Source organism: Epargyreus clarus, unplaced genomic scaffold (assembly GCF_041222505.1).
Source record: "Epargyreus clarus isolate Ecla_fem2 unplaced genomic scaffold, WU_Ecla_fem_2.2 ptg000002l, whole genome shotgun sequence".
NCBI classification, from domain to species: Eukaryota; Metazoa; Arthropoda; class Insecta; order Lepidoptera; family Hesperiidae; genus Epargyreus; species Epargyreus clarus.
The window spans coordinates 9113431-9135486 of record NW_027332210.1 but is presented as its reverse complement, the minus strand read 5'-3'; the positions used below and the strand labels follow the sequence as shown (position 1 = coordinate 9135486).

General features: G+C 34.6%; 2 protein-coding genes across 4 annotated transcripts; both read right to left on the bottom strand.

Moving 5' to 3' along the window:
* Positions 1-71: 71 nt before the first annotated feature.
* Positions 72-4346, bottom strand: LOC140747455 (uncharacterized). 2 transcript variants are annotated; one of them, XM_073079918.1, is made up of 4 exons: positions 4189-4346; positions 2822-3103; positions 1950-2093; positions 72-1240 (listed from the first exon to the last, which is right to left on the bottom strand). In XM_073079918.1, the coding sequence occupies exons 1-4, from the start codon at positions 4254-4256 to the stop codon at positions 943-945; spliced, it is 792 nt and encodes a 263-aa protein (XP_072936019.1). In that variant the 5' UTR covers positions 4257-4346; the 3' UTR covers positions 72-942. The 2 variants fall into 2 exon arrangements, with proteins under 2 accessions (XP_072936019.1, XP_072936028.1); XM_073079927.1 differs by having other exon boundaries at positions 2830-3103.
* Positions 4347-4890: 544 nt separating this feature from the next.
* LOC140747440 (uncharacterized) lies at positions 4891-21820 on the bottom strand. 2 transcript variants are annotated; one of them, XM_073079907.1, is made up of 15 exons: positions 21672-21820; positions 20158-21169; positions 18073-18215; positions 16198-17551; positions 13524-16092; positions 12798-12928; positions 12072-12153; positions 11414-11562; positions 10809-10904; positions 10156-10351; positions 9449-9597; positions 8788-8944; positions 8347-8446; positions 7259-7369; positions 4891-6908 (listed from the first exon to the last, which is right to left on the bottom strand). In XM_073079907.1, exons 2-15 carry the CDS (start codon positions 20996-20998, stop codon positions 6549-6551), a joined length of 6438 nt encoding a protein of 2145 aa, XP_072936008.1. In that variant the 5' UTR covers positions 20999-21169; positions 21672-21820; the 3' UTR covers positions 4891-6548. The 2 variants fall into 2 exon arrangements, with proteins under 2 accessions (XP_072936008.1, XP_072936000.1); XM_073079899.1 differs by having other exon boundaries at positions 13524-17551.
* Between the last annotated feature and the right edge of the window lie 236 nt (positions 21821-22056).

Genomic DNA, 22056 nt, shown 5'->3' with positions numbered 1-22056 from the left:
GTCTAAGATTTGAAACACGGATCTCTTGTATCGGATTTTTAATCTTTCTTAGAAAAATAAAAATACTTGTCTAGTTGTTACCAATTAAAATTTATTGCAATTTAACATTTATATTTACCTACTAATCTTTAATAATATTATTGATATTAAATTATTAAAATAAAATGTGTGACAAAGTTACCACAGCTGGACCCGGCACTCATAGTTTTTCAAAACGGTCCAAATGTGATTCCCGCACACAAAGTTCCACCTACACTTTCCTTAGTCTACATAAAGTTTCATCACTTCACTTCTACGACAAAAGTAGCAGTATTTGTAGGGTCCTCAGAGTAATAATTAGTATAGACCGCGAGCATGCCGCCCACACCTTGGTATAAACTGTAGATGCTAGCCAGTTTAATTTAGTTAAGTAGTGTGTCCTACTACTAGCTTTCACAACGCCTTTCATCAGAATTTGACCTGTTACTGTTCAATTGACCAGCGGGAAGAACTTCAGCCTAATCTCTCTCATTCTGAGAGGAAATCAGTGCCCAGCAATAGGACAATAATAGATTGAAGACTGTTAAAACAATGAAATTAGCTAAGTTACCGTGTGCATTTGAAATGTGAATGTTCATCTTTGTATAATGATGATGTTCTGACTTATGCCTGCTGTTCATACCAGAATAGGCTCTCTCTATACATTATAATTACTCTGAGGTAGGGCTTCTTTCTTGTCACGCGGGTTCATGTCCACGTACGAAACTGACCCGCATGCGTACCACTTTTATCCTATTTTTTCACCCATATTTTTCCCGTCATTCGTGCCTCACACATGTCGCGAACTACAGCGAGTTAATTCACGCGTAGAACCGCGTGACAGGAAAGTGGCCCGAATGATTGTTTGTTTATTTAACAAACTACAAAGTTAAAAACACTTGCATATTTGCACTTTTCTTTCAATTACTCTTTAAGTATGACTTCTAGAAACTTCTCCGGGTCGTAGGGATCCTCGTCTTTGTAATCATCATTTTGATCTCCTAAATCGTGATGTTCGGCGTCTAATATTTTCTTTCTTACACTAAGCCTCTGATTGCGTCCTTCGAGTCGCTGCCTATTCAGTAGCATTAGTCTTAGAAACTTATTCCACGCCTCCTCCGAAACAAATTCTTCTCGGCAAAGATATTTCGTTTCGTTTCCGTCTCGAAACCGGAACATTCTTCTAATATTCGATGACGGTATGATGTTGGTTGCCATTTTTCTAGAACAAATGTAGTGTATTAGTTTTTTTAAAGTGTAAAAGTAGTAAACGGGCACGCTGTTCACCTGTTGGTAAGTAGCTACCGCCGCCCATGGATATGGATATTATACTCATACCCGGGCCGGGAAATTTGGATAGGCGGGCAATCACTTTTTTTCTTTGATTCGACGGCAGGCCAAACCTACACCTATTTTGTGTCTACTTTTAATTAAAGGCATCATTACGAAAATAATTATTGCAAGCAAAATTAAATAAATTTACTTTACTGTAAAATATCGGTGACTGGGGATTTAATGTAAATGTATGTAAAAGGTTTTTCCCATGATAGTCGCGGAAAATAATAATTGGTATAGTCTGCGCCAAACTACTAGTCCGCTACGAATATAGAAACGAATCGCGTCGCAATAGCAAATTTTAATTATTAGCATTAGGACGAAGACAGTGCGGGAATTCTCCGGCACCCAGCGCTGTCCGCTCTCGCCAACAGGTACATAGCTGCGTTAGTGAGTATATGCTAACTAAACCTGCGCACAAATCTTCAGAGCGGACTAGAAGTTTGACGCGGACTATACGCAAATTTGTGGGCGTCCGCTATTTTGGATATGGAATAACGTCACATAAATTGTTATCCAAACGTTAATATGAATATGAACAAACAAATAAGTTAAGTAATATAATATTACAGATCAAAATGAGTGTAACAACGCACCTCTTAGCTTTATTACCGATATTACTCATATCCATTTTCTCATCCGTGGAGTTCGCCGAGGAGTCGTTGGAGCAGCTTTGATCATCATAGGTATAATATGGGTTCGTATACGTGTGGTTACCATTCGTATTACCTTGTCTTGTTCTGGAAAAACAATAAATACAATTTTTAAATGGACATAAAGTTTTACAGTCAATAATAAAGCATTAAGTCTTTTTGAATCCTAATAATTTTTGAATTAGAAATTAATGACTACTACTATTGAAATACGACTGAAATCTAGATAGATAACTAGTATTCCCAAAAAAATGTCTCAAAGGCACATGACCTTTATATTGTGTGCTTGACTGTATAATTATGACCTGTAATGTGCTCAATCCTTAGGGAATCTCTTTAAAAAAATACAAAAACGAACATAGTAACGGATTGGTAATGATGATACAGTTTCTGTTTTACTTAAGTTTGTTTGAGTTGTACTTTTGTTGATTAGTCTAAGGGGAAACAGGAATGAGGTATGTTTTATAAATCTTTCTGTCAGTCTTTGAAAGTCTATTGCACATAGGCCTCCCGAATAGCGCTGTGGCGACTTCCTGCTACTCGTCGACAGATGGCGCCACGAGTATACTGAATCACGCTATCGAAGATTTCTCAACGTCTTGTACATATACAAGCTCCGAACTGAGACTGTTGGAGCACTCCCTGGGCATGACCACCTAGCTCGGTGGGAGATCTCTTTTTGCCAGAGCGCCATTGCAACTGATTCTTCTGAATCCTACAATTCTACAGTATTTTATTGTATTATGGGGTTGTACTTCTGTTTTTATGTGGATATTATGACTGCTTTTTCATATAAAACAAATAATAATGCTTACCTACTCACACTTTGACGCGTACACATTTTATTCTCATCCTTTTTACTCTCTTTACTCGACTCCATTTGGTTTACATTATTTTTTACATGTTTCTTAGGATTAACACCTTTTTTAAATGGTATCGCTGTTCGTAACAATCTTTTAACCATTCCTATACCATCCGTTTGATCTGGGTAAGAGTCTGGGGTGAAGTGATCACTACATACGGTACAGCTTACGGTTACTTTAGATATTCCTAGCGCGTCCATCCATTGTTTTTTTATGTCTTCGTTCACGGGAAATCTGGAAAAGATATGTAAGATTTTTTAAAACACATTTATGCTTATGCATAATTATTAGTAAACAGCTCATCCCATGTCATACCAGAATGTTTACTATTATAAGAAGAGTGTGGTATGATAAAACAGTTAGTATAGTCTACGTAGAAGACCAGAATGACCAATCATACAGAGATTTATGTTTGTCCAATTCTCTTTATGGATAGTTATATTGGGATCAAAATACCTGGGTACTGGTATTGGTGTAATTGTCAAAACTCAACCAGATCAAATAATTATAGGGAATTATTACAGAAAATTGTCAGCATCAAGTTGCTGTATAAACAAAACTTTATATATAACATGACAATTTTAATTTTTTTACGTTCATACATTTGTATCAATTTTTCCTTTAACTATGATTTTGTTGATATTTTAATAAGACTTTAGACAAGTTTATTTCTAATTTACTTGGTGGCAAATACACCTCTTCGTCAAAAATTTGTATCTTATTTTAAGAATACAAGTATGAATGTCTAAAATTTTGTGAATGTGAATATTAAATACTTGGTGCTACAGTGCCCTGACACCTTATATCAACCAACACACATACTTGAGTCTGACTGAATGAAACAAGTAATCTTAGCCAGACAAATAACTTATGATGATACTGGAACCTGGGTGGAGGTAGCCATAATGTATGGGCTATAATTATGATCAAGTGAATTTCACACACACAAAAACTATGTCAACCAGACATAAACAAAACTAAAAAAAGTTACAACTCTTTCTGACTGAGTCTAGAAGCAATCCACACGCTCAAGATCGCCACTCCTATTGCTAAATTACGACGGCACTACCGCCACACCTATTTCTATATTACGACTAGACCATCGCCACACCTATTTCCCTATCGCACTAGCCAGGATTCTAGTTATGTAGTCAGACACACATTTACAACAGAATTTCCACCTAAATCTTCACGCACAGCAGCTCATGTCTTAATGTCAAACAGGTAATGGGCAATAGTGCCCACTTAACAACATATATTGAGAGTAAAGCAATCATTACACGGTAACTACCATATAATCAAATATATAATGAACTCACTTATGAAAACTTCGACTAGTATCCCCCGTTACCGATATTTTTCTGCACACACAGCAGGTTTTTGTCATATTTATCGCAATATTTATGAAAACAAAACAATCAAGAGTTCTCGACTCTTCAATCAATTTGTCACTTTCACTTATGTCAGTGATTAAATTGTCAATGTCAAGTTTGTTTGGCTATTGGCTTTTTTATTCTGCCTTGGATTCTAATTTTTTAGCTATTTTCATCTTTTAATTTATTATAACACATTTAAGAAATGACAACCCTGTTTAATCATTTAGTTATGGGCAACATTTGGAAAGTTGCAACCTAAACATAGAACGCTAACGAAGCCGAAGGCCGTAGTGAGACGGCAACAATAATAAACAGTTTATTCAAATAAAATTAAATGGCGTTACGTTACAAATATGGGTGGTAAAAAATACTACTGAGTTCGCTATTATTATCTATCCATTACTGCCCCACTGCTGGGCATAAGTCGTTTCTCAGATAACCCGTATCATTTCTCTCAAAATCCTTGAAAAATGTAACGTAAACAAAACCAAAGCAAATAGTAACATATTATCAAGTGTTTCAGATAATTTCCTAGATATAAGTATATTGACATTTTAAGCACCCATATACAGGCACAAAGAATAAGCATTTTATAAAAAAATATGAGGGTTAATCATAGATTAGTAGGGTTAATAATAAAACCAATCAAGTTTGAATATGCATTTATTTAAACGCCCGTTGATAACTATGACAAGCGTACTAAAATCTAAAATATGTACATTACGTAAATAAAATCCATAATTCTGTCAACATTTATGATGCGTCAATAACATATTTTGTTCCCTTATAAAAGATGGGTTGCCGTACTTACAAACAGTTCCTATATTATTGGTGTTATACGCATTAAAAGTTAATAAACTAAGTCTATCTTATTTATATTACCAGTATGAGTCTTCTGTATATTATATGAGAGTATGTATATAACTTGTTTTAAAACAGATTGAAATCCGAAGTTACAACGAATGCCATTTCGGAATGCAGTATGTATTGAAACAAGTTACACTAAGATCAATATTTTACAAAACTTACAGTGTTGTCAGAGCTTATTATTTTGCATAAAATTCAACTTTACCATATTGAATAGAAAAGCATGGTATTTTACAGCAAAAAGTATTAAACTTTTATTATATAACTGGAGTAGCAAACTAACATGCACTTCTATTGGTAAGTGCCCCCGTGGACATCTGTAATCGTAGTGTAAATTACTATTATACAATAGAAAAAGTTGTGACAGAGCTACAGTCTAACTATAAAAAATATAGTAGCTCTAACAAGAACATTATACTTTTAACTGTTCACAACTGTCATGCTTGATAACTATTTACACTCTGACAGCTCAATAAGCAAACGAGGATGCAGTTGAAATGTCAGCTGACAGTTTCTGTCAAATCTTTGTACCCAGCAAAGTAGTTGACTACAAAAAGGCACAAAATACAAGAAATTTTAACACTATCTGATATTTATTATACAATTTGTGTATGTTTTTTGAATAACTTATTGCTTTTATCTTTGAACCCAGCAAAGTAGTTGACCACAAAAAGGCACAAAATACAAGAAATTTTAACACTATCTGATATTTATTATACAATTTGTGTATGTTTTTTGAATAACTTATTGCTTTTACCTTTGAACTCAGCAAAGTAGTTGACCACAAAAAGGCACAAAATACAAGAAATTTTAACACTATCTGATATTTATAATACAATTGGTGTATCTGTTTTGAACAATTTATTGCTTTTACCACGTACTCGCGCGTTTTCTTACTGTCTTAAAAATACTAAACGATTTTTATAATAGATTTTATCTACAATGATATAATATAGATTGCTCGAACGTATTTAATGTAATTTGATTAAACAAAACAAAAAAGTCAACAAATGATTTTAAACTAATATAATCGCGGAATTTATACATTTTAACGGGTACTCATGATACATGATTTTCTTTTTTGGAGAACTAATTTTCCTGCGAAGGGAAGTGCAGTCGATCTGTATTAACTAAAATAAAGCAGTTCATCTGTACTTAAACTGCACTCAAAACTGCTGCTAAATTACTGCAAATGTAGCCTGCTACAAGCTATAAAGGCAATAACACACACAATGACAACTAAAATAATAACTTAATATTGATGTGCCATCATTAACGTGTGTATGTAACCTTGTATTATCCGACCAAATTAAAAAACAATCTTGCATTATCCAACCAATTTGAAAAGTACTATAAATCTTGCATTACCCGACCAATTTCAAAATAACTGCAACTCTATTATCCTCCTGTTTAAAGTAAGCAACCCGTAATATCGCTTAATCGCCGACTTCTATTGTTTTCTCCTCAGTAAGTTTAATCTTTTTCGTAGTGGGTGAGTTACTATTACTTATTGCTTCTTCAGTGGACATTCCACCTCGTTTTCTCTTAGAAGCTTTCAGATCTTTAACACTTTCTATACTACTTAGCCGGCCACTACAATCTGAGTCGCTAGAGATCCCATTCGTAGCGTTTTTTATTATTAACAGATCTTTCTCTATTTCTGACAACTCTTTTGGCTTCGGTGGTCTTCCTAGTTTCGATTTGGGTTTTATTTTGCTTGTTGAAGGTGAGTCTTCGATTTTTCGCTTCTTGTATGTCCGTTTCGCTGCTAACTTGTTTTTCTTTGGTTGATCGGCCTGCAAAAAAAAAGAAAAGGTATATAATAAGGTGTAAAGGTGATATGAAGATATGTGGCACTTGTAAAAAAAGAACTTCCTTAGGTTTGTATATATTTAATACAGTAGTACAACATTATGAGACGTGCGATAAAAATTAGAATGTTTTTAGTTCTACCTAGAACTTTTTGATTTAACTACATTTTTTGCAGAATCCAATAATTCGCTTCAAACTGAACTCTTTGCATGTATTATTTAAAAATGACTGAACAGATCGAACCCACATTTGAACAACAGATATCACATAACATTTTATTCCAAAAATATGTGAATAATTAATAATTAATTTATTACATAAATAATCTTCTCACCTGCTTGGGTTTAGCTCCAATATAACCGGAGCATCGCTTTGCCCCACACAAACATCTTTTCTTCTCTATGCCCGCACTCTCCAAGTTGTAGTTGAATGTCACTTCACTATTCTGTAAAAAAAAATAGTTAAGGGTTTAAAAATCTATTTATATTGTATTAAGACAATGGTTACTATCAAGAAATAATTAAGTGAAACACCGAGATACAGATAGATGGGGGCAAAGGAGAGAAGACAGATAAACAGACAAGAAAGTATATTGATAGTAATATCGTATAGTCCGCGCCAAACTGCTAGTCCGCTCTGAATATAGAAATGTGTCGCGTCGCAACAGCAAATTGTAGTTATTGACGGGACAAAGATAGTGTGGGCCCCCAGCACCCTCCGCAGCCCACAGTTAGTGTGCCCTTACGGAGTATTCAGGGTGAATTTTTTCAAACGGGCCTTCAGGGACAAATCCGAAACTATAAGGATTAGCGAAAAATGCTGAAAGGAGTTACGACGCCGATTTTGATAAAAACTAAAAGTGCAACACTACTTTTTTAAAATAACTTTTTCCCTAGCCGGAAATCGAACGAGATCATTTTGAAAAAAAAAAAATACATCCGATATATTATACTACTATCTGATAGTGTTGCTTATAAGGATCAAATTCTGGAAAGTAATGTTGTAATGTAATGTGACAAATTAAAGGAAAAGGAAAATTTTGAAGAAAATACATATTTTTTTCATACATTAGCATACTAATCCTTAAGGATTACACATAACATATGACTTATGTATAATTCTTTAAGACTATACATAAGGTTGAAATGTATTAAAGTATAAGTTAAAGGTATATTGTAGAATTTGTGGGTTAATCAATTAATTCTTCAATGTTGTGACCATCACATACGGCTTAGTATGAGAAAGTAAAAGGTTGGCAAATAAGTTCCCGCCGTTTTTAGGATTTATTTTACCCTGTATACTTGTAGTTGTGTTCAACTACGTTGGCTCTCTGACAACACTCGCGCGCAACAACCTCAGAGCGGACTAGCAGTTTGGCGCGGACTATAAGAAAAATAAAATAAAGTACAAAAAAATGCTTACAGCCGGAATGTCGTAAAGCGCGAACAGACCAACTCGCACATCGCCCAACACCGTCCATTTCTGAGTTTCGCAGTTTGGTTCGCAACAGTGGTTCATGAACCTGAGGAAAAATCATTTTCAATTAAATCTTAATTGATTTTAATAGCGGCGCATCTGTGGCCAACCTCTGGTACGAATATCTAATCCTATCTGGAGTCGATTACAGCTGTCCATGGACGGCAGTAGCCACTTACCATCAGGTGGGCTGAGTATGCAATCTGCTACTCCATATTATTAAAATGTTATATGCATTTGATCAAGTGATGATCTTTAGCAAAGTTGAAGGTACGAATTTTCAGTTTTATGTATGTTAGTATGTTATATTATTTTCTTTTAAACGCGGGCGAAGCCGCGGGCAAAAACTAGTAGCCCTATAGTAAAAGACACATATCACAAAATTACCTAGCCAAGTTCCCTTTAGGGCCAGCATCAATCATCCTCTCCTTATCCAACGTGAGGAAGTAGAAGTTCTCGTCCCGAATCTCGTGTTTCCTTCTCATTCTGCGCTGGAATTCTTCTTCGTCTATCAGCTCACCCACATACTCTATCACGAATTGGCCTGGAAATTTATTAAAAAATCTTCAAATTTATTTATCTTGTTCAGCCAATTGTAAGTGTAGCTACTTCAAGTTCAAATCAACAGGTAGATGTCTAGGTACATAAGCCTACACAGGTTCCCAAAGTTTGACTAAAATCAATGCTGGGATGTTCTGGTTATCATAGAAGGTGAATAGCCAAATAGGTTCATGGCTGATCAAGTTAATCAACTATAAACAAAGTTGCTGTCGGGAGAGACCCACATCCAGGCATAGTATTAGAAACATTAGGCATAATTCATGTTATTAACACATGATTATTCTTCATACAGAACTTGTTCGTATGAATTACATCTTATCTTCCCGGTTATGTTGGCAAGTCTATATGTCAAAGTAAATTATGAGGTACATTTAATGAAATATTTTCTAGATCGAGTCAGTGAAAAACTAAATTTGCAGACACAAAATTATTCAAAATACGTATATGGTCCAAACTCAGTTATTTTATGTAAGTGTATCATACAAACCGGCTTTAATATCCTCCAATGTCTTCAACCCCCAACCCCTATGAGGCGTTCTATACGGCACCAGTTTGGGGTACAATCGCTTTTCAAACGCACGGTTGTTGCATCTCTCGCCCGCACGGCAGGTTGGACCGCATTCCGTTAGTAGCATCCTGAGTAAAAATGTTAACAAATTTAACAATAACATAAAAGACAAATAATGAATTATTCATGAAAGTAATGTGAAACAAAAGAGGTCCTACGACACTACCTTGGGGGACACCAGTTGTCTTTTTTTTTTATTTTAACCTTCATTACACACGATTGAGAGTTTCACCTCAAGATGGAATGTTTTATTGCTTTCCACCGGGTAGCCCGCCTGTCTTATCGTTAAGTTAAATATATATTTTTTTTAAGATGAAAACGTTTGGACCCATTGTGCAACTCTTTGTCTTACATTTTTGAAACTAAAATACAGCAGCGCTTAACACCCTGTTACAGATATGTTTTCGGTGGTAAATTTCTATCATCATCATATTTAATTGCCTCAAGTATCGTTCAAATTTGTATGGTCGTAGGGACCATTTTCTTTCCGCGAATAAATACGCATGTGTTCGCTGAAAGCGACCTTTAATTCGTCTACACAAAACTTTTATCAAATATGAAGTTTATTGATTTTTGCTGTTTTTAAGGAGGATTTCGAAGCACTGGCAGCACTGTCAGCCACTCACCTATTAAGACAGTGGGAGTACGGCCCACACGGGCACTCATCATCCGGGGAACATTCGCACTGCGTCAGCGAGCTCTCTTCATCTGGACGACGGTTGACTAACGCACCGCAGGGCTTGTTCGCACGAAGTTTCACGTAGTGGGGCGGTAGGAGGGAGGACGCGATGTCGGAAGACTCTTCTTCGTTTGGTGCTGCACCTTTGGAGTGAGGGATAGTTAATGTTAATACGCACATTAGAAATTACAAATTAGTATGTTAAGTTTCCACTAGATGGCGTCATCTCGTCAAGTCTTTTAATATCAATTTTCGAATGCACAGGAGTACATGACACTGCACTCGCATGCACGCGTGCTTAATATTTTTTTTATAATATAATAGCAGACGAGCGTGCAGTCCACCTAAAGGTAAGTTACTGCAACCCATGGACATCGGCAATCAACTCTAGATAAGATTAGATCCCAACATGAGGTCGGCCACAAATGCGCCGCTACCCTTCTCTGCATAAAGCTAGCAGTTTTACGCAAACTGTACTAGTCTATGATTATTAGTAGAATAAAATATATCGATTATTTTTTCTGACTGAGCTTATCTTGGTAATCTCGAAAATTAAGATATCTATGGAAATTTCACTAAAATAATTAAATATTTACTTACTTTTGAGTATTTCACAAGCCCTCTGTGCATGTTCCATTGCCATTGTGAACGCTGCATCGATCTTCGACTTCTGACTTGACACTTTGCCTGAATCACCTGTTACATTCCGAAATAATAAAAACAATGTGTAATATAGAAACAGAAGCAAGCATACGCCAAACCAATTAAAAAAAATTGACGACATTTAAATTAATTAAATTTAAATGAAATTACATTTTTAAATGATTTTTAATCAATCCATAGAAATTACATTTTTTTTATAATATAGGAGTAGCAGACGATCATACAGTCCACCTGATGGTAAGTGGCTACTGCCGCCCATGGACATCTGTAATCAACCCCAGATAGGATTAGATATTCCTACCTGAGATCGGCCACAGATGCGCCGCTACCCCTGAGGACTAAGCCGGAACGCCTCGGAAAAGTCTGTCTCCCTTACCACACCCTTCAAACCGGAACACAGCAGTGCCTAACACTGCTGTTATATAGTGAAATAGGTGTGGCGGTGGTACCTTCAAAATTATTTTATTTAAAGATGTACCTCATTTTTATCACAAATATATCTATAGTGTTTTTGATAGACATAAAAACAAAACTGTGCATACCTTCTTGGAAAGGAAACACTCGCCCCCTGTTGACCCAATAATGGTCATATTGGCCAAAGAATCGAACCACAAATTCGCCGGGGGAATGCTTCACCGCTAAAAGGTTTTCTGGTATCTCACAAGGATGTAGGATTATTCCTGGCCACCATCTGACGAAGAAAATAATAGTAGTAAATTATAGTATAAATACTACTATCTTACAATTAGTTTTCATCTCTTATTCATCTCAATTAGGGGATGGACTTTAAAAACCCTGTGCTCATTAAGTTATACAACTTTTAACTCCTAGTATACCTCAATTAGGGGACGAATTAAAGAAATGTACGTTTAAGTTGTGTTACTGACTAACACAACTTAAACGTACATTTCTTACACGTACTCACTCGTTTCTCACAACTTAAACGTATATTATAAATTTTATCAACTTGAGTGTAAGTAAAATTACTTTCAAAAAAGTGTACATGACACTACATAAACATATTATGTTTTCAACAGCTAAAGTTTTAGTAGGCTGATTATACTTCGATCACTAATAAAACTAGTGATCAAAGTGATTATAATAATAAAATTTTCTAAAAGCGATTGTCGAAGGGATACAAAAATGTAATTGCCTTAATTTGATTATGATTTACTGAGAGGATTCATGCGTAATATTTACCTATAGTGCCCAAGTTTCACCCACACCATTTCTCCATATAAAGGCAACCTGCCTGTTTCACAATCTTCACACATATAACCACCTGTAAGCAAAAAATTACAATAATTTATTAAGGTAATAAAACGTAATTTTTAGCTTTTAATTTTAGTTCACATTGACCAAATAATATAGAGTTGTAAACATGGTATTTAAGAAAAATATAATTGAGATTTTCATAACAAAAAATATGTTGTAACAACTCATTATAGATACCGTGTAAAACGACATTCGGCACATACGAAAGTAGCCGATTATAGCCGATAGTTTCTAAGCTATATCGTAATATATGTCGTATCGTATATAGGTTGTAACCTAGGTCAGTAAAATGACCAAAATAGACATTCCACAATTCAGTAGAATGTATTGCAAATAAATAATTCGTGTATAATACCCGGCACGAGTCGTGAGCACAGGTGGGCAGTAGTGGGGGTAAGCTCGCGCATGTACACTTTTGGCACGAATGAACATGAACCGAATGACACGCGAGCCTCCAATAGACGATGTGCATTGACTGAGGAACCAATCGCGTGCAGCTCGGCACCCCGCCCTGCCCCCATGGCTTCTTCATTCCGCCAAAGAGACCGAAACATTAACTACTGCGCAGCTGTCAGTTGTGCTCACGACTCATGCCGGTCACTATACAATACATTTTCAAAAAAAAACAATTTAAAGTTCAATCTAAAATACCTTCAGGCGGCTTAATATTAAGGCACTCAGCGTGGAAGGAGGTCGGGCAGTATTCACAACAGATGAGGGTACCTCCCAAAGCGCATATAAAACACCAGCCTGTATTCACGTGACAGGGTACTTTGCCTGGCCTGTGGACAAAGAGTAACGGATTAGTCAATAAGGGTTTTATTTCATTGAATAAATTATGTTAGTTAATACAAGATGGACAGTAATGAGTTGACGATGACGAGAACAATATTTTTGTTTTGTTCCCAATCAATGTTTTTCAACACAGTTACAAACATGTGTTTGTACCTGACTGACTACCCCCAAATAATGGTATTAAGTTGAATATACCAAACTTTACAGGAGAGGAATAATAATAAATTAACTTTTCGTTAGCCTACTTAGGCTGCAAATTTCAAAAAGTTTTCCCATACTTTACTTTTCTTTTGATTAATAATGGATTTAGACAGTTTATTCGTTGATTTGACTAAACGCTCGACTACTACTTAAAATATTATACTCCGCGCCAAACTTCTCGTCCGCTCTGAAGTAGCTATAAGCATATACTCCATAGCAATAATAAGGGTAAGCGGAGGGTGCCGGGGGAGTCCCGCGCAGTCTTTGTCACACTAATATCTACAATTTACTACTGCGACGCGACTAGTTTCTATATTCAGAGCGGACTAGAAATTTGGCGCGGAGTCTACCTTCTACTAGTAACAAAAAACAATCACTCACCTATGCTCATAATGTCTCGGACAAATAATATGCGAGCCGGTCAATATCTGCGTTCCAGCTGGAAGGCACTTCGTAAACGAATGGTACGTAGCCGGACATCTCACACATCTAGCCAGCTTATCCCCACTGAACCTCGTCTTACATCCTCTGGGGTCATCTGACACACACGTATGACACACATGTCTCGGGCACGATAACGCTTCGAAGTACTCATTTATCTTTTTATTATACCTCGCACATTCGCCCGAATTAAACTGCGTTTGGGGCCAATGTTCTAAGCACTCTAAATGGTAGTATTTATTGCACTGTGGCACTTGACAGCGTTGTCGGTGCAATGCGTTGTTCTTCGGGGACTCCGCGTTACGACACACGAAGCATATCGGTACGTCGTATTTCTGGCAATTGTTACATTTGAAATCCGAATAGTCGATAAGTTCGTCCTTTTTCGTTTTCAGTTTTATGTCGATGACCTCACATTTACCGGCTTCAGTGTCGCTCCAGTCAAGTTCGTCGTCGCTTGATAACGAATCGTATTCAACGTTATCAGTTTCCGCGAGTAATTCTTTCATTTTTATTGCTAATTGGGCTTCAAAATCGTCTGCATCAGCGACTATGTGAGATTCGGGTTCTATATTATCGGTCGATGTACTCGCCATTTCTTCGGATACATTCGCATCACTGCTTTCGTCTAAGCCGTCATCAGACTTCGATTTACGACCTTTAAACTTTTTCTTTTTCTTTCTACCCTTCATCGGTATTTGCACTTCGATTACATCTGTCTCTTTCTTGACACAATCGACATGGAACATGCAACTACAGCCCTTACACTTCACAAGGTTGCCTGTTCTCTCGCATATTTCGCAAACTTTCTCCCTTAGCAACCCTTTGAACACGTTCGGTTTCGGTTCTGCTAACTGTGCGAAATACTCTTCAATTTCATCTATTTCTTCTTCACCTTCTTCGACTTCGATTGTCTCTAAAACTTCGCCATTTTCCGATCCTCCTTCAATATTCGACACAAGTACTTTTAATTCCTTTCGCATTGGTTTGAAAATAGGGAACACTTCGAGATCTTCTTCAACATCTGAATATTCTTCATTGTAAGAAGGTCTTACAGTTCTCCGTTTTGGTTTCTGTTTAGGCACAATCTCTGCGTCTTTCACTGGTTCATAATCTTTTTCTTTTTCAACCTTAATTCGCTTCCTTACTTTCTTAGGCTGCGTCACACTTTCTGATTGCAAACCTTTCACCATGTTTGCGGATTCCATGTCATCTGTTTTCTTTCTATCTGTTTTTAGGCTCTCTTCATACAACCAAGTATTGTATAGATATGTAGTGATTTCATCTTGGCTTAATTCTGGATGTTCATCGTATATGGCATCCTGTTTAAGCTCTAAATACTTCAGAAATTCAGGCTCTTCCATACGATTAATCACATTAGACTTTTTCTCAGTAACACTTTGCTTTTCGCCCTTCCAACGCATTCTACGTTTACTCAAAGAAACTTCACTGTCAGTAGAAATAATGGATGCTGTATCTTCATCTTTTTCTTTTATAACATTATTAATAGTAATTACTTCTTCTTTTTTATTGCTATTTTCTTTAATAATTTCCAAACCACTTGGCGTTAATCGTAATTCATCGCCATTCATAATTGCTCTTTCTTTACTAAGATCTACATGGGAAGTTATTTTATTTATATCAATGGACTCAATTTCAACGCCCTCTTTACTAGGTTCGTGATAACCGTTTGGTATAATAGAATCATAAGTAGATTCGTCTACGTCCATAGTGTCCGTAGTTTCTGTGGTTTCAGTTTGATCATCACTATACACACTTTTGTCTGAGTCACATGTATTATTAGATTCTGTTGAACATCGTTCGCTTTCTTCAGTAGTATGTTGACTAGTACCATCTGTATTGACGTCATCATGTGCACTAACATCATCTTCAAGTGTGTCATGTACATGAATTGTATTTACAACTTTTTTACTTGAAATGATTTCTTCGTCGTTATCAGATACATTTCGTAAATTCAAGTTTTTACGAACTGTTTGTATAAGTGTACTTTTACATTTATTAATATTAGAAAAATCATTAAAATTATTCACATTTACTGGGGTTGAATTAGAACTTCTGTCATCATCCTCCGAAGATGAATAGGAATCACTATTTCTTGTCACTGAGTCAGTTTCTAAGTCATCTTTATTATGCATATAACCATTTATTACTAACCCAGTGTTATTCTTAGATTTAAATTTACTTGACATCACAGATTCATTGTCCGATGTATCTGTTTTCAAACTGTCTGTTTCTTGAGTATTATCTCCGTAGAATATATCAGCGCTAATATTATTTACAGAAGCAACTAATGTCTTATTAATATTAAACATTTCCTTATTATACATATTATTGGTAACATTATATTGAGAGCTATCTGTGCTACTATTATCTTCTAACATTTTTGACTCTTCGTTATCTGTATGTATTGAAGTCTTACTTTCTACATCATCACTTACGTTATTACTATCGTCATTTATACTGGTTCTGTTTGTGGATCCGTTGGTTTCTGGAATTGTTAAATCAGAATCATCATTCATAGTAATATTTTCATCAATAGACATTTCATTCATATCATTTATAAAATCAGTCTTATCAGAGTCAACAGTATTACCAACTAATTTATCACTTAGAATTTGTTTTACAATATTTACGTCTTGTTTTTCTTGATCTTCATCGTTTGTTACGTCATGAACAGTGTTTGGGGGCCATCCCATACTTATTTCGCTTCCATCTTCATCTGAAACAACTTTGTTTACTTCTTCATAATCCATTGCAGATTCTTGGTCAAAACAGTCTTTATCGTTAGTCTCTTCATCATGACCATTCGTTTTTGAACTGTTTAATGTTTTTGCAGAATTTACATCAGAATTATCTTCCAATATTACATGACTTGGTTCTTCCACGGAGTCAGATATGCTATTTTTACGATTTTCTGAATCATTTAAAGGAACTACAATATTACACTCAAAATTCGTACTAATTGTAGAGCTGATAGTAGTTGCGTCGTCAATTAAATCATTCGCTTTAAACGTTAACTGGCTGTCTGAAGCATTCATAGATAAATCATTATCATCCAAATTTTTACTTTCTGCAGAACTAATTGTTATGTTACTAACAGCATCATCTTGTACTGTTTGTAAGTCAACGTTATTTCCATCGGACTCTACAATAACATCATCAGAAGCAATTACCTCTTCACTTACTATGTAGTCATCACTCATCATTACTACTTCATCATGAGTATTTAACACGTCATTAAGGCTTTCCACCTTAGTAATGAAATCAGAACCGTTACCTAAATTTGTATCACTTCCAGGTTCATTTGATACTTCAATTGTAATATCATTTGCATACTGACTACTATAATCGTGTTCATTTTGATGCGATTGCAACTTATCAGTTTCACTCAAAGATTCATTATCAGATGTTGTAAATCGAAATGGCTTTGTTAAATCATGTTCCTTCTTTACTTTCTTACTTTTATTCTTATATCTGTCTTGCGTCTTACTGCTTTGAGATTTAAATTGAGATTTTTCTGGTGTTTTCGATTTAGCCTTTTGCAACCATCTGTCCATGTGCGATTGTTTCTGTATTTTTGTTATACCTGTTTTGGCAGCCATATTATCAAGGCATGCGGTAACTACTTCTGATACATCTAACGACTTATTTCTCGTTTTACTTTTGGAGCGTTCCAAGTCATTCGTTTTGGAATCATCTTCAGAGAACAGAGTGTCATACAAACTCTCGCTAAGTGACACATCACTGTCTGTTCTAGAAATCTTCCTACTTCCCTTAGGAGTAGTTTTAACTGTTCGAGTTTTGTTCAGCATGTCATTTAGCATGTCAATTCTCAATCTCTTAGGTTCTCTTAGCAACGTTTCTGCTTCTTCCACAGAAACTCTCCATTGTGTCAATTTTCTCTCAGAAACAAAGAATGCTGCACATTTTGGATCTTTCTTTCTTGCCTGAAATCAGATATTAGTTATATTGTTAGTAAGTTTCTATAATTGTTTTATTTTCTAGGTTACCTAATAGACAGACCGCAAATAAAAATATGAAAATAAAATAATTTTAAAGGCAAAAGTTTCAAAAAACAAGCTGTTCTATGTTTTTAAAATATATTGCTTTCAAGCTGCAACAAATATAAGATTATGTACTGCAAGAAATCATGCAGAATTGCACAAATCATTAAGTAAAGCATGTACTCAATTAATTTTAATAATAAGGTTATTCAATATTATATACTCGTAAGTATTTAAAGTTTATAGAAAATAATCATAATTTGTATTGATAAAGAAAATCAATACAAACAATTAATTGTTGCGTAAAAAAATTTCATATGTCAATTAATGAGTTCTTTCAATAAACTAAAGGCTGGGTAAAGGCACATTTATATTTTTTGACTAAAAAACATGTAAAATATTTTAGACCCAAAATCAATTTGTTTGTACACATATGTTTGTTTACACTTAGGACTCTAAAATACCTCCGGAGTAAATTTATCCCTGGTCGTTTCAAACTCCAGCTGTCCCAAGAACTTCCTGAGCATATTGTCCACAATCCAGCTCCTTCTACCATTGTCTCCGAAGAAAGTCACATGTATCACATCTCGGTCTATACGGCCAAACACTAAAATACACAAAAATGTTAATATTAATGATATGGTCTAATTATTAAATTAATGAAGACATTTAAATATGTGTAAATACTGCACAATTAATAATTCTAAATTATGTATGTATGTCGCGTGTGTTTTTTATAGAGATATTGTTAATATATTCCATGGAAATGAAAGCCAATTACAAATACCATTACCCTTTATTATCAATTAGAGAGGGGAAGTTACTGCCTCCCCATTTTAAATAGAATTCCTGAGAACTAAGATGGAACCCATCATAGCAATTTCAAACTAGAACACAACAGTGCTAAGCCAGTTATACCTTGACTTTTAGCTTACATTGTAAAGTAATTTTCTATAATTATATTTTTATAAGATTATAAGGACTACATTGCGAAAAGTTAAAATGTTAATGAATGAATCATAAACATGCTTAGTTGCATATTAACTTGACTATTCCGGGCAAAATATTATTACTGTTACTAACTTACATTATATGATAAATTTAAATTAAATGAGCTATGTCATTTCATCATATCTCTTAATGAGACATACATTTTATAATAACTGCATTTTCAGTAAAATAAATTTAACCATTCCATATCTTATCATGAACGTTTGTTTATGATTTTACAAATAAATTTCGTTAATTCAATTTGATACCTATATGATACAATTACTATCCAAACAATAATTTAAATTTGTATATATCCGCTAATTTTTATTCTATTTTCAATAGGCTTATGTTTGGTTGCTATCGTACCTAATACTAAGTGCGATGCAGCCTAGGATGCAGCAAACTTGCCAAGAAATAGTCAATCTACTCTCATCTTTAACAAAAATAAAAAAATCTTGCTTTGAAGAGTAGTTAGTTATATTTGTAGGGCGAGACATGTAATAAAATCTATTTATATAAGCCTATGATGGCACTTACAGACTGTCAGTTACAATATTTTTTATTATACTATTACCGGATCGTAACAACACGTAAGCCTAATGTTTAAAATCAAATGTTGGAAGGCAATTCTTATACAATACAGAGTAAATGTAAAGTATTGCGTCTGTAACAACTGGGTGTACTAACATCAATTAAGACAAATAACTCTATTTATAGTCAATTAAACTTACCATCAGCTTCCCCTTAAGCCAGCATGAGTAACAAAAAGTTTTATTTCATAATTTGATACCATGCATAAGCAGTAAACATAAGATACCTATGTACATAATATATTTGATATAATATTCATTTGATATACAAAAAGCGCAGAATAATCAGTTTAAAATATGTATGTATGGTCAATATATTGATAATTTTTTTTAAATAATTAACAACAGATAGATATATTGCAAAATTATCTGACAAACTCCTTACTTAATTTATATGGATACATTTATTTTTATATAAGAATAAATACAACAATATCTCATTAAACTAAAAATAAGAATATTAAAAATGTTATTTATTTTAATCCGATTTCCTTTATAATGGCAAAATAAGCACTACCAATAAATATACAAGTATGTTATAATTTATTATTAAAATAAATTGTCCTATGATATTTTTATTACATGAACTGCTAAAATATTGTTTTATTGTTTAGTTTTTAAATGCAGTATTTTTTAAGACTAAAAATTGCAATATGTATAGGCATTAGTTATTAGTTAATCGCAATGAGCTCACACAAGGAAAAGGCTTATCACATTACTGAAATCCAATGTGGTAAGTATAGAGCATTCTAGCATAAAACCTAGGTCTAATTAATTTCAGACCAGGCCAGAACTGATTCTAAATAGAACAAGATTTATCTTGTTTTTGAAGAGTTGATTAGTGAGACATCATGAACATAGCATGCCATTTTAATATATACAATACTAGAACAATAAAATAATATAGATATACATACATTCGCAATTTTATTCAGAATGCAAAAAATAGTTTTCTAAGATACTTACACTTCTTTTTAACAAACATGCCACTGTAAGGATCTCTTGTCACAATGCAAGGCCAGAATGGGTAGGTACCCATCTTCGCCCAGGCCAAGTCACCGACCTGGTATTCACATTTAGCTTCCAACTCAAAAAGATCACTTTTAGACATAACTCCACCTATTTCTTTAGGCTTTTTCTTTTTATTTCCATCAAAATCTAAAGTCTTAACAACGGAAGAATTATCAAAATAGCCATTTTGTTTGTTATTGTTTAAGCCGAATCTTTCAGATCTCTCTAAAACATTACTTAGATGTGTGTGGGATTTCTGGTTGCCTCGAACAGGGGAATAAATGTGCTTTATTAGTGTCACGGTTTCCTCCTTTTCCTTGCTCTGTATCAAGTCTTTCCTGACGTAGACTTTCTGGGAATTTTTAGGAGGTGATATATATTTTTTATCATCTCCGAAGCGACTTAACGATATGTTTTCATTATAAATGCTTTCGATTTGATGGTCGAGATTGCATTGGGCCGGTTTACTGGGAGATTCGACTCGTATTGGGGAGTTAGAGGCATGCATTTTGTACACGGGGGATTTGATTGTGGACTTATCAGATGGTGGCGATTTGAGTGTACGCATAACTTTTTCTGTGTCATTTGTCTCTGACTCCGTTTTCAAACGACGGGCCCTCCCATACCTACTTGTGTTGGTACTATCACCATTTGTAATCGGAGAGGTGATCCGTTCAGTCAAATTAGTCTCCAGTTCCCGTTCGACTAAGGACCTCTTTTTGGGTCTAATTTTGATAGATGGACTATCTGTATCTTTTATGTCTTCCGAACTCAAGTTATCTTCCAATTCCTCCATCTTGTTTTGGTTTCATACAAATCTTGGATCTAACCACTATGCATGTAATACCAAAAATCGTATTTTATAAGCGTAACAAACTCGCTGTTTTTGGGCTAAAATACCAATGGATCATCGTGTCAAAGTCTAAAACACAGTTCTTATACCTTTTAGACGTCAAACAACTACAATCTGAAACAAAAAAAATCGAAATGAAGTTTTGAATTAAGGGTTGGCTAGGTTATTCGATTTGTACACACAAAATCAGGTATTTGCAACTCCAAAATTGAATTTTATGAATAAAAAAATGACGGAATCGGTTCGAAATCTTTCTACGCAGATCTAGAACGCGAATGACTGAAATCTGTGCTCAAACAATATAGATTATGCGGTATCCATAGTGTTGCATCAAACTCTAGTATCGAAAACTTAATTTTCATTTTCACAAACGCCTCGAGCCGATTTAGTAAGATTTAATATTGTTTTAATATAGATTCGGTGGTATAGTTGCGAAATATTACAATTTTGCACTGTGCGTCTCAACTACATCCGAGCAAAGTCCTATTCTCATACGAAGCAGGGCCCAATACAGCCGTCATTCCACGCGCCATCGCAAATTCATTACTACCAAAGAACAACAACTGCTAAGCTTTTACACTTCAAAATTAAACAAAGAATCACTATCACTCATTACCTCAAAATTAAAACACCAAACAACAATTATTTACACTTATTATTACAGTTCAAAAAGAAAATAAGTTCACCAACGCTAGTGCCGCGAAAACTACTATGAAAATGATGTCAATGTGTGAGTATAGCCGTGTTTGTATACGGCAGTTCTACACAAACATAACATAAGCGCATACATACACATGCACACAAGTTCATTGGCTTCACTTTTGCGCGCTATATAATAACTGCAGACATTAAATTTTTTTAAGAACTGAAAAATCTTTATAATTTGAAACTATATCACACATTTATCGTAATATTATTTTGAATCCAAATTATATAAATAATGATTTTAAATAATATTACATGTATAAATTCATGGCATTGAAATAAAACAGTTACAATTA